At 40.8% G+C, this 13,814-nt stretch overlaps 1 protein-coding gene across 2 annotated transcripts in view; it reads left to right on the forward strand.

The window, feature by feature from the left end:
• Positions 1–13,814, forward strand: part of ST8SIA1 (ST8 alpha-N-acetyl-neuraminide alpha-2,8-sialyltransferase 1) — a 174,385-nt gene that overhangs the window by 146,187 nt on the left and 14,384 nt on the right. The window contains exons 1-3 of one of the 2 annotated variants that reach the window (XM_004592666.2): positions 227–641; positions 7,690–7,918; positions 10,759–10,943. In XM_004592666.2, the coding sequence (XP_004592723.2) occupies positions 7,774–7,918; positions 10,759–10,943 (330 nt within the window). In that variant the 5' untranslated portion in view covers positions 227–641; positions 7,690–7,773. Of the gene's footprint in view, positions 1–226; positions 642–7,689; positions 7,919–10,758; positions 10,944–13,814 lie in introns of those variants that run through there. The other variant, XM_058655786.1, reaches the window with a different exon arrangement.

Genomic DNA, 13,814 nt, shown 5'->3' on the forward strand with positions numbered 1-13,814 from the left:
GCATATTCTGCTTTCTGAGACCACACTGTCTTAATTCCTGTTCCTCTATGGTAAATCTTAAAATTCAGAAGATTACAAATTGAGTTCTGATAACTGCCTTTCTGTTTTCTGGGGTAGTAGTAGGTGAGTCTTTGATTAGCAGAAACAAGATGTGGTTCATGTAACCTACACCTTGTTCCTGAGGTTGTAATTGAAAATTATGAGAACACTATGTTTCCGTTCTAGTAATCATACATGACAGAAACTTGGCTGTAACCTGCCCATTGTCGCTTCTGTAGCTCTGCTTGCTTGCTTGCCTGTGTAAAGGTCACCAGGATGTGGTTTTTGTCTTTAAAAACGCATCGCAGCGGCAGGACGGGGCTGTCTCCTTCAGCCTTGTTCTGAGCGGAGGCAGTCACGGGCCGGCTAATAAAGACTCCCCAAATTCTAAATTGGCTTTGGTGATCTTATATACTGTGCACCCCATAACATTTGGAGGCCCTAGCGAGATTTTCTCCTTCGGGGTGTTTGGTGGCCACCGGGTCTCGGGCCAACCACTGAAAGGCATTCCTCAGCGCTTGGCCGAGACCAGTGTCCACACAAGGCCCTTGCAGCCGACCAAATTCTAAAATTGTACTCAGAGTCGTCTAGTAACATCACTGGTGAGTGAAAATCGGTTTCTGCTGATTTCATCTGGTTGGGGGTCGACCCATCGTGGGTTGTTGGAAGGCTGGAGGCAGCCACAGGTTCTGCAACCCAAGTCTAGGGCAAGACGTCACCCAGGACTCTGTCTTCTGTTTTGGTTCTGACTATGATTGTGACAGTGCATAGGAATTTTATGTTGTGTGTTAGAGTGTGTCTGTCTGCTGTCTGTGGTATTTGTTATTTAAGTGTTTTCGTTCTGAGTTTTATTTTGTCTCATTCTTAAATCTGAGCATGGCTTGTCAGGCTGTTGGGTTGTCATCAGGTTTCTGAATTGAGAGTGTGGTGACCATTTGTCTTGATGTCTGTCTTTTTGTTAAAACGCTTTAGTTTAACAGGTCTGGCACCAAGAAAACAACTGTGAAGTCAGAGCTCTATTCTAATAGTCCCTTAAGGTGTATGTGCATTTCGAAAATAAAAGGTTTTGTTTTACAGTAACACTGTATGGCCTCAACACTGCTTGAGATTGAATGAGAAATGGCCTTTGCAATAAATCTTCGTTCTATACCACTTTTTTCCAACTAGGGTTGTTTTAGAAAAATTTAATTTCAAGGTTAACATTAACATAACGGTAAATGTGCTGACTGATGGGTGTTTCCTGAGTCATCTTAGTACAGTTAATAAGTATAAATTGGGCAAAGGTGAGAGACAACTTGGGTCTGTCTCAAATGCGATGTTGAATTTAACCTGCTGTTACATTTGGAAGGATTGTTTCAAATTGTAAATCACGGTCATTGGAAGATGGACTGTGGTTACAAATCTAAAAAGGTATCCACAGTGATACAAAGGGTTCAGAAGAAAGAAAATTTTGGATTTCATGTGAACATTCTTGCAGGAGAACGGCTACATTAGCAGGAGGATGAAAAGGATGGGGAATTCACAAAAGATTTGAGGAATGAGTCTTATTGATATCTCTAAATTAGTTAATGTAAATTTGTTAAATTATTGAAAGTCATAAGGTGAAACTGTCAGGTTATGATTGTTTGGGAAAAACAGATTTTGAAGAGTCAAGTTTGCCTTTGGATTATTTGAAATATTTGAGTGATCACTTTATGAATGTAAAAAATAGATCTTTAACCTGTAAACTGTAATCTATAACCTGACTAAATGTGTCAATATTATTTTGTGGTGATGAGAAATCTTATTTTAGTTGGATATTTTAAGGTCTCCTCTGCATATTTGTTTGGTTTGGTTCTTCTGACTTTGGGATTTCCAGATGGACCCCTGGAGATCTCAGAGTGGGAAAAAAGTCAGAAAGCTGTGTCTTACTTCTGGTAAAGGTAATGACTAATTTAGCTGTTTGGATTGTATGCAAAATATTAACAAGATGTGAAATTATGCTATATTATTCTGTGATACAAATGTACTTAAAGACTGAAGAAATTAAATTGTCCTGTTGTTACTATTGTTATCTTGTTGAAAAGGGGCAAAAGTTTTGCAAAAGCCTTTTTACCTCTGAGGATCAGGATCGTATTCAAAGAGAAACTCAGAAGTTAGTCCTGGGGTCAGATGGCTAGCCCACTACAGAGATGGCCTGTCTTCCCCACTGCCTTCCCTTCTGCCCAACCCAACTGGGACCCAAACACTGGTCAAGAGAAGGGAGCTCTTGATCAGTATCACCAGGCTATACGGAGAGGGGTCCAAGAGTCAGCTAGCAAGCCAACCAACCTCTCTAATGTGAGAAAAACTGTTCCATGGCCTGATAAATCCCCCGTGGTATTTCATGAGTATCTCCTAGAGGCATACTACTTGTACACCCTGTTAGATCCTGAGGTGCCTGAGAATAGGTGCACTATAAATGCAGTCCAGTTTGCCCCTGATATTTAATATAAGTTACAAAAGTTAAAAGAGTTTGAGTGAAAGCTGTTATCTGAATTGGTGGAGGTAGCTCAAAAGTCCTACTTATAGACTAAGACAAGAATCATCAATTTAGAAAAAGAAACTGTCACTCATTCCTTCTTTGTGATGCCGGAGTACCTATAAAATCACCATCTTCTGAGCCAACACATGATTGTTGAGCCATTCTGAATTCTCTGACAAACCTGAGGACCATTTTGACAGACATTCCATGACCTGACCTGGATGAACTCCTGTTTACCAATGGAAGCAGCTGCATCATCGATGCGATCACACATGTGGGGTCAGTGGTAGTCTTACAAGATCAAGTGATAGGCCCAGGCACTAGGACATGAAACACTTGCCCAGAACGCTAAATTAATTGCCCTGACCCAGGCCCTGAAATGGAGCAAAGACAAAACTGTCAACATGTAGAAGGACCACAGATACGCCTTTGCCACTTCCCATGTCCATGGGCTCCTTTATCAGGAAAGGGGATTCTAAATCTCTGGAGGAAACAATAAAAAAAAGTTCCTAAGATACTAGCATTATTAGAGACTATGTAGTTGCCTAAAAAAAGGTGGCCATTATTTATTGTTAGGAACATCAGACAAATAACTCTCCCGAGCTAGAGGAAACACTTTTACTGACCAAGCAGCCAAAGAGGTCACACAAAAACCAGTGAGGCTCCTTCGGATGCTCCTATTCCTACTGGAATGAACACTGCCACAGACTCCGCAGTATTTGAGGAGTCTCAAAAGAACTCATAGGCCAGAGACTGACTCCAAAGGATGGATGTACATTCATGATGGGAAAATTATATTGCCCGAGGCATTGGGATAGGAACTAGATGAACAATTGCATCATAGTACACACCTGGGCAGCACTAAGATGTCTGAGTTGTTGCAGTCACTACTGCATTACTGGACTAGATCAAGAAGCTCAATAAGTTTCGTCTGATGCCACATCTGTGCCCAGGTAAACCCAGGACCATGAGGTGAGTTAACTCCAGGAACCAGACTGCAGGAAGCACTCCAAGAGAACATTTGTAGATTGATTTCACTGAAATTCTACCAGGAGAATATGGGTACTGGCACCTCCCTGTGCTAATAGACACCTTCTCTGGCTGGGTAGAGTCATTCTCCACTAAAACAGAAACAGCTCAGGTGGAAACCAAGAAGTTAGTCTTTGAAACTGTCCCCTGATGTGGCCTTCCTCCAACCATGGGGTCTCCCAATAACTTGGCGTTCATCACCCAAACCACACAATTGTTAGCAAGGATCTTAAATAAATATTAATTGGAAGTTACACTGTGTATAAGGGCCTCAGAGTTCAGGACAGAAAAATAGGATCTTAATTGACTAAATTAAAGTTAGAAACTGGCAAAAACTGGGTAAGCCTCCTTCCCTTTGCCGTCCTATGAGCCCATTTATGTACCCCTTATGTACAAAGCTTCCCCCAGTGTAAGATCATGTTCAGAGAGCCACTGCCTTTAGTCCCCAAGTGGGGGAATAAAAATTGGCTAAGTTAAGCAATGACTGCCTTATTAAGTCATTACAGGCTCCACAAATTTACCTACAGCCGACTTCTGCCCCGGTAAACACGGCAGATCCAGGCCTAACAAGAACAACATCTGACTCCGCTTCGAGTGAACTGCAGCTTGGGGACTTGGTGTGGATTAAGAAACATCAGCTCTCCACCCTCAAGCCACAGTGGACTGGACCTCTGCCCGTAATTCTAGTTGCTTCAACTAAAGTAGAATTTGCTGGAAAATGTCACTGGATCCAACACACCCATATCAAGAAGGCCTCCTTGGCTCAACCCTGGAAAATTGGACTGTGAAGGCCATGGAAGACCCCCTGAAGAGAAAGTTTTCCTGAAAAACTCCCCAGTGCCCGTAACTCTCAACCCTGATTGTTCATGGAACAAATGGGGGCAGGCTTGGTTTGCATGTACTATAGGAATTATTCCTTACAGCGCAAAGGTTGCACTCGTGAACACCCATGTAGAGTTGTGTGTTCTTGTCCATCAGTACCCCAGCGGAAGGGGAACACCCGGAGTTAACTCATCAGGAAAGAGAGCTCCTGTCCTGGTTCTGATTTGGGTAGGATGAGAGTAACAGGCTCCATTGCTGTTGGGACCTCAATTCTGGTCATAGGATACTAGAACTTTAACACTCTGAGCAAGCAAATTGACTTAGATTTTTCTAAATTAGAGTCTTCAATATCTAAATTCCTTGGTTGAAGTAGTCCTCCAAAATAGACCAGAACTGGATCTACTGTTTCTAAAACAAGAAGGTCTATGATGACTCTAGGGGAAACATGTTGCTTCTATGCTAATCATTCAGGAATGATCAGAAATTATCTTGTAACAATTGGCATAAAAGTATATTCTCCTCTCTACCTTAGCTGGCCCACTAGTCCCAAAATTTCCAGGACTGCTTGTGGGTCCGGGTCCATGTGTTGTAAATTGTTTGACTAAATATGTAACTAGTTGTATCCAGGCAGTAAAACTCATAGTCCCTAGGACCCACTACCACCCCCTTAGTGACCTTAACATGGAGTCAACAATTTGACTCCCCAGAAAAACCAGTGGGGAATGTTGCAGGGAGGGTGAAAAATTACAAATTAATTTCTGGTATCTGACTTCGTTTTAAGAGGTAGTAATAGCTGAGTCCTTTGATCAACAGAAACAAGATGTAGTTTGTGTAACCTGTATTTTTGTTTCTGGGTGTTATAATTGAAAATTCTGAGAACTAGGATCTGGTGTGATAGCCTAGTGGCCAAAGTCCTCAATTTGCATGTACCAGGATCCTATATGGGCACTGGTTCATATCCCGGATGTTGCACTTTCCTTCCAGCTCCCTGCTTGTGGCCTGGGAAAGCAGTAGAGGATGGCCCAAGGCCTTGAGACTCTGCACCCAGGTGGGCGACCCAGAAGGAACTCCTGGCTCCTGGTTTCAGATTGGCTTAGCTCACTTCCGGCCATTGTGGCCACTTGGGGAGTGAGCCAGCGGATGGAACGTCTGTCTGTCTGTCTCTCTTTCCTTCTGTAAATATGACTTTCTAATAAAAATAAAGAAATCAAAAGAAAAAAATAACATTCTGAGGATTACATGTTTTCATTCTAGCAATTATACATGACAGAAACTTGGCTGTAACCTGCCCATTGTCGCTTCTGTAGCTCTGCTTGCTTGCTTGCCTGTGTAAAGGTCACCAGGATGTGGTTTTTGTCTTTAAAAACGCATCGCAGCGGCAGGACGGGGCTGTCTCCTTCAGCCTTGTTCTGAGCGGAGGCAGTCACGGGCCAGCTAATAAAGACTCCCCAAATTCTAAATTGGCTTTGGTGATCCTGTATACTGTGCACCCCATCATAATCGTATAATTCTTCCAGATGTTTTCTTATTAAGGCTACTCTGCTTATTCTGGAGTTTTTGTTTGTGTAATTGCATTTTACTCACAATCACATTCACAGGTTCACATCCCTGTGGTGATTTTGATCCAGCTTAATTGACTTTACCAATAGGGAGAACTTTGAAATAATGACATTGAGGTTTTTGTTCATTGACAGTGTGTCTTTCTCCATTTCTTTAGATGTCCTTTAACTTCTTTCAGTAATACTTTATCATTGTCAATGCCTTGAAGATCTTTTATTAGACTTATTTCTCTTTTATGTGACCTATTTCACCTTTAATATTTGGAGGGGGCTTGCATGGTGAATTTTGGTGTCTTTTTCAACATGCATAATCCTTTGATATTAGCAATGGATGTGAAAGAGTAGAGTGAGCATGTAATTGTTCCAAAGAGGAGTAACTAATCTCTTGTCGGGAGATGCTTTCCTTTGCATTGTTTTGTGTAAAGTTGATTCTCAATTTGTATTTGTTTAGTCATATCCAATTGAGTTCGAAAAATGAAAAAATGTATTTATTTGAAAGGTAGAGACAGAGACAAGAGATAGATACATTCATAAAGAAGTCTTGAGTCCATTGATGTACTCCTCCAACGCTTGTAATAGCTGGGGCTGGGCTATGGGAGACCAAAGCCCAAAACCTGTAACTCAAACCTCTTATGGTATACATTAGCAAGAAGCTGGTTTGGGGGGTGGGAAAGGAGAGGGTGTAGAGTCATGATTTGAACCCAGGCATCCCAAGCAGTGAACAACCACTACGACAAATGCTTGCCCCTAGACTGATTTCTAGAAACTCACTTTTAAAATAGAATTATAAATAATATTGTTTTTCAAATTTTGTTTTTCAATTGATTGTTGCTTAAATGCAGAAAACACAATCTCTTTTGATATATTGACCCAAAATGCATCAGCCATACTCAACTGAGATGTTTATTATTTATAGATTCCCTGACAATTTCTATGTATGTGATTGTTCCAAATTTCACTGCTACACTGTTAAGTGCATCTTTCTTCTTCAATTGTTTCTCACACGGTAGATCCGCACTTTTTCGTGGGTTCCATTTAGTGTTCTGTTTAAATGTCTATTATATCCTTGCCACTGTACAATTGATGGTGAAACAAAGACTGCTTTGTGGCCTGCCTTGTCATGTCCAGTTGAACCTAGAATATTATGATATTACTCACAAAAGCACAAATTGACTCAGAAAAGAATTTTTTTAACCTAAAACTTTCTGTTTACACACACACACACAATAAAACAATATGTGGCTTACATATATTGATTCCTATACAAAAGGAACCTTTCTGAAGCATTTCTTGTGAGGTTTAATCAGACTTACCTGCCAGTTCTCGAAAAATTTTGACATTTTTCTTTTGAAATGCAATATTAATTACTTCCTGTACTTTGTGTTAATATTGATAAGAAGGAATCTATTTTTTTCTAATCATTTTCTACAGTGACATAATCATTATAACCACTAAAAGTCTTCCTTTATTAGGCCAAAGAATTTGATTAGCTTTTAGTGCCTTATTAGAATGATTACGTTCTGATAGCTGCCTGGCTTAGTAAATAAACTATCTTGAGTCAAGCTAGAAAAACTATTTTGCAATACATCTTATCAGCAAAATTCAGATAACATTTCAAAAATAGACTTTGGTTCAGATCTAGTTTAAAATTTACACTTGTGAAGAATTGCGGAAGTGTATATATGCTCTCCCCCATCAGCAAGCCAGTTGAGTAATTGTAAGGTTACTTTGCTACAGAGCGCGAAGTGAGATCAGCTGCCGTGTCTGCCGTATTCCTCGGCTCAGTGTTGGGAGCATCCTCTGTGCTGGAGCTGAGGCGCGATGTCATCACTGAGCCAGGCAAACGCACTCCATGCATTCCAGGGGATGCTCTTTTCCACCACATCTTCAGAGGAACTCCTCCGTTCCCTGGACACTTTTGATGCAAGAGAAGATGATGTGTTTCTGGTTTCCTATCCCAAATCTGGTAAGCTCCTTTTTTAATGGAGAAGTATAACAAGAAAAATAATAATAATTTTTGGCGAACATTTATCTCCCAGAATTTTTCTACATCTCTTGTTTCTAATTTATTCCTGAAGAGATACATATGACATATGAAATAACCATGATATCTATAGCATCGTTAAGTTCTCATCATGCTTTGCACCAGGCAGAGTGACATTTACATATTGTCTCTTCATATGTAATGTTGGGGTACATGTAATTTTTTCTTATATTTTAATAAGAACCTAATATTTTTATTATCAAGGGAATTGTACTTCACAGTTTATTCCAACAAGTAGGCATATACCTATGAAAAGACAACTGTTGTAAAATAATCCTGTACATAATTGAAATTAGTTTTATATAGATAGATATAGTATTTTCTTCTGTTTAAAAAAGATTCGTTTATTTGAAAAGCACAATGACACAGATGGCCCAATGATGTATTTCATCTGCTGGTTCACTCCACACATGGCCACAACAGCCAGGCCTGAGCAAGGCCCAAGCCAAGAGCAGAGGATCAAGTGAGTGGACCATCTCTGCCTTCCCAGGAGCATAAGCAGGCAAGTGGGTTGGACGCAGAGCATCCACTCTCTGATATGAGATGCCAGTTTAACAAGCCGCAGCTTCAGCCACTGGACATCAGACGTTGTTTCTGAGTGGAGACCAGGGTATTTCACATCCAAATTGTCTGTTGCCATTTCCACAATTGTAGCTCTATGAGGATGTCAACTACCTCTTTGCTAGTGTGAGTTCAGCAAGAATTCCCCTGAGCTGACGTGCGTTGCAAGACCCTTTATCTGAGATCCAAGTGCTCTCCCTCTGGGAAGAACCTGAGTTCACATAAGCCCGGAACCCTAAGGGGTATCTTAGTGGATAAACATAAACCAGATATATTTTATATTTTGGGAAATATTGCTGCAAAGGGAAACTAAATGATTGCCCACAGAATCCCCCAAGGCAAAATGAGATGTTTAAGTTATGGATAATTATATCTCATCTTAAAATTAATGTGTTTAAATAATTTATGATACATTAAACATTTTTGTGTACTTTTTTTATTTATTAAAAGGCAAATAGACAGAAAATAACAGACAGGGACAGATGGCCATCTCCTGTCTGTAAATGCCTGCCACCAGGGCTCAGGGAACCCAAGGACTCATAGGCCAGTCTGGGTCTCCCATGGGGGTGGTAGGGGTCTGAGTACTTGATACATCATCTACTGCTTCTTAGGGTACACATTATTGGGAAACTATAATCAAGGTTAGAGTGGTACTTGAACCCAGTATGCTGCAATGTGGGCATCCCTAGTCTGTGCCAAATGTCCATGCCAATTTATGATATTTTAAATGATTTTGAATACTTATTCCATATATAAATTACTAGACAGAAGCTTTCACTCTACTTGGTGCCTGTATGTTGATAGCCCCTGTCAGCTAAAAAAACACCAGCTGCCAGAGGATCCCCTTCAGGTACAAAAATCCCTGTATAATCTCTCTACTTCATCAAAAGAAGTCAATGTATTTTATTAAAGCAATGGGGAACAGACAGGTTTTGGCACAACAGTTGAGACACTGTGCTTGGGACACCCACACCCAATATTACAGTGCTTGTGCTAGAGTCTCATTGTTGCTTCTGATGCCAACTCCCTGTTAAGGCACACCCTGGGGAGCAGCAGGTGATGCCTCAAGTATTGGAGTCCCTCCCAAACACATGGGAGACCCAGACTGAGTTCCAGGCTCCTAACTTCAACCTGACCCAGTCTTGGCTGCTGCAGGTACATGAGGAATAAACCAACTGATAGAAGTCTCTATTTGTCTTTGTCACTATTATTCAAATATTAAATAGTTGATTAAAATGTTAAAATGCAGTAAAAATACAAAATCACTATTCTGTGAGTCACATTGGTATGAAGTATAATTGCACTATTTAGGGCATGAATACTATAATCTAAGTCCATCTTACAATGCAAATGAGAGTGCTATTTAAATATTTATTCAAATGTGAAGTTTTTAGTATTGCATCTCATTGAAATTACAATGAAGCAAATGAAAACTAGGCTTCATTTAAATTCTTTGGGGGACATTGCTTCCAAATTAGCCAAAACATCCCCCAATTCCTTGCAAATTTCTCTTTCTTTGCTCTAATTTGCTATTGTCTACAACATGGGAACATAACCCCCATTTGTTTTCTGTAAACATCAACTGTATTCCTTCCGGATTCCATGGTAACAGGTTTGTGTCTCTAGGATGTTTGGAAACAGGATATACTCAGTGTTCAAATACCTCTTGCATAACTACTATGTATATCTGCACACAAACAAAAATGGAATTCATTGTCTATCTTTAAGGGGAAATGGGGAGATGGATAGAAACATAGGTGATGGTAGCCATGCTATGGCATGTGCTCCAACAAAGGTAGGAGCCAGGACTCTGGGAAGGTTAGAGAAGACTGAGCAACTCCACCTGGGTGGTCCCCCAAGATACACCAGGTCTGAGTTCCCATGGGAATGGTGTCTGGAAAGATCTCCATGAACTTGGGAATTAGAGAAGAGCCTGGGATGAATGGGGCAGAGAAGAGAGTTTCAAGCTGAGCAAACAGTATGTTATGCTCCTACCCCTTCAGGTCTTTAAAATATGATTCCACCTGTCAAATGAATTAGCATCTCAGGTGTTCCAACAGGTTTCAAGGGGTGTCAGGAGGTAATAAACACTTGCGATTGAATAATGCTTCATTGCTTTTACAGCATGGTAATTTTCTATATTCATTTCACCAAGAGTGACATTTGATTAAAATTGTGTTTCATTTTATTTTACGATAAAGGTACTCACTGGGTTGCAGAAATCATCGAGAACATTCCCAGTGCTAAAATTACTCTAACATCTCCCATCGAATTGGGAGACATTTCCAAACTTGAAGAACTGAAAATGTATTCTAAGAGAAGAGTAATTCCAACGCACTTGAGCTACAACCTGCTACCCTTGAATGTCAAACAGAAACAATGCAAGGTAGGTTCTGTGACCAAGGGCCAAGGCTTGAGAGTCTGGGAAAGCTGGGCTTGCATTCCTGCCCTGCCACTCAGCTGGCTAGTAGCATGGCAAATGCCACTTACGTTAGGGTACTTAAAGAAGTTTGCTGAGTAATAGAATTAAAAAGTTTATTTTGATGCAAAAAAAATTATATCCATGCATAGTTTTTCATAATATAGATTTTTATGAAGTTCTTGACTACCCCCCATTTTAACTGTTTCAGCTATCATTTTTATTAGAAAAATTAAGATATAAATCTTCATATAAATACTGAAAACTAGTTTCCCGGGGGCATTTTTATGGCACATGTGTTATTTTAGATTTGAATTGTAATGTGAAAGAATGTTTTCTACTTTTCTGTTTTGCTTACTGAAATATTTTTCATCGAGAAATGTTTATGGAATAATGGTATGTAGAAATCTCGTATAAAAACCCATATGTATTTTCTATTTAGCTACATCTACGAAGACCTGGGCTTAAAAATGGCATCTGGTACACGAGTTGAACTGCCACTTGGGACACGGGTTTGGGTTTGGGTCCTCGGCCCACTTCCAATTCCAACTTCCTGCAAGTGTACAGTCTGGGGGACAGCAAGTGATTGGGTCCCTGTCACCCATGTGGGAGGCCTGGGCTGAGTGAAGGGCTCCTTCTGTCAGCCGGGTTTTTCGCAGGCTTGTGTGAAGGGAACCAGCAGATGGAAGAGCTCTCTCTGGCTCTGACTCTCCCTCTTTCTATCTATCAAATACATTTTTTTCAAAAGTTATAATATTCCTAGTCAACAGATGTTTTATGATATTGTATTAAGTCAGATTTTATTGGCTTTAGAGATGCCCAAGGATACTTCAAAAATCTTGTATAAAATATAATTAAAAATATATTTTGGTGCAAAATGTTTTGAAACCCAGCACAGAAGAGTCTTCAAAAATTCGTGGAAATGTGTATTGTGGAAAAAAAAAAAAACTCCATGCATTTAAAAAAAAATGTTTGCACCAAAATTAACATATCTTTTAATACCTTTTCCTAAGAACCTTTAGAGGTAACATTTTTGTGTAAAAGAGGAAAAAAGGGAGTAATAATTGAAAAACAAAAGCAAAATGCAATTTGCTTGGGATAACTGGAACCGGTTCCCAGTGTTGAAGTCTCCTTAAGAGCATTAGCTGTAGACTAAGCATCAAAACACAAACAAGCTCCCAGTCAAATGTGCATAACCCAAAGTTGCTTTCCATTGGTTGTAATTCTGTGACCACACCGCTCTATGCATACCACCTACCCTTCTGCCCAAATGAAAACAAACGCAACCAGTTGAGACAGCGAATCTGTCAGCATAATAGAGGCCATATTAACCTGACTGCACTTTCACTCAACTCATCATTTCCATTGCAAACAAATGGTTTCTAAGAGAAAGAAAGAAAGAAGAGAACAGAAAAGCAAGGGGGGTGGGAAGGGAAGGAATTTGTGGAGAAAAGCAGTCTGGCAAGTGGACAAGCTTGATTAAGGGCTGTTCTGTGATGATGATCATGAGAACCTACCAGCTAGTAAGCCACGTGCCTTATATACCTCACAGCAATGGCGAAGGTAGGCATTTTTCCATTCATAAGCAGAGACCAGAACTCAGATAGCTTAGGGTGTTACTCAGATAGCGTAGGGTGTTCATTAGCTACTGCATGAAGGATGCAGCCTTTAGGTACTGCCCTTGCAGTGTGTCCCTGCAGGACCTGTGCCAACACGGGCCTCCTGAGCTGTTGGCCTGGCCACTGTCGCCAGCAAGGACCCAGCTCCTGGCACCTGCAGCTGGACCAGCGTGCTTTGCTCCAGCAGTGCCTGTGAGTCCTTCTCCCAGTCTTTCTTGACCAGCTGTCAGCCCAGCTTGGCCTTCTATATTTTTTTTTCTTAATCCTTGTTCCCCCTTTTTGTGTAAAAAAAAAAAAAAAAAGTAGTGCCTTTTTTGTTGTTGATTGTTAGTAAGGCAGAGAGAGAGGCAGAATTGTGATTCGCTCCCTAAATGCCTACAAAAGCTGGAACTAAGCTATGCCAAAGCCAGGGGCTAGGAACTCCAGCTGGGTGTTCAGGGAGCCAAGTGCTTGAGCCATCACCTATGAAGATGGGCATTAGCAGGAAGCTGGATTGGAAATGCAGCTGGGGCTTGAGCCCAGGCCATCCGACGTATGACATGGGCACCCTAACTGCTGTGTCAAACATCTGTTCCTTGTTTTCTATGTTTATATCTCTGCATGCTTTTCTATACAATTCAAGCTTTCTAGCTCATTTTGTGGTGTTTTAATGTTTCTTCCCTCCCCCAGTAACTATTTACATTCCATTTATAATCCATTTATAATTTATATATCTAACCTCTTCCATAATTATTTTAATTTCTTCAAAACATGTAAATATGCATGGATTTCAAATTGCAACAAAATAAATGTATCTGTTAACTCCATTTTCCATGAACTTGTTGAAGTCATCTCACATTCTTTGACAAAGCATGCATTTGTGAGTTGCATTGTCTTCCCAGTAGATAATAGGAACATGTGACGTCTGGAAGGAAGTCTCAAAAGGCCTTAAAAATTCTTTTTTGGGGCCTTGCGTGGCAGCCTAGTGGCTAAAGTCCTCGCTTTGCATGCACCAGGATCCCATGTGGGCACAGGTCCATGTCTCTGCTGCTCTGCTTCCCATCCAGCTCCCTGCTTGTGGCCTGGGAAGGCAGCAGAGGACGGCCCAAAGCCTTGGGACCCTGTACTTGCGTGGGAGACCGGAGGAAAGTGCAGGCTCCTGGCTTTGGATTGGTTCAGTTCTGGCCGTTGCAGCCACTTGGGGAGTGACCCAGGGAATGGAATTTCTTTCTCTCTGTCT

Source organism: Ochotona princeps, chromosome 27, assembly GCF_030435755.1.
Source record: "Ochotona princeps isolate mOchPri1 chromosome 27, mOchPri1.hap1, whole genome shotgun sequence".
NCBI classification, from domain to species: domain Eukaryota; kingdom Metazoa; phylum Chordata; class Mammalia; order Lagomorpha; family Ochotonidae; genus Ochotona; species Ochotona princeps.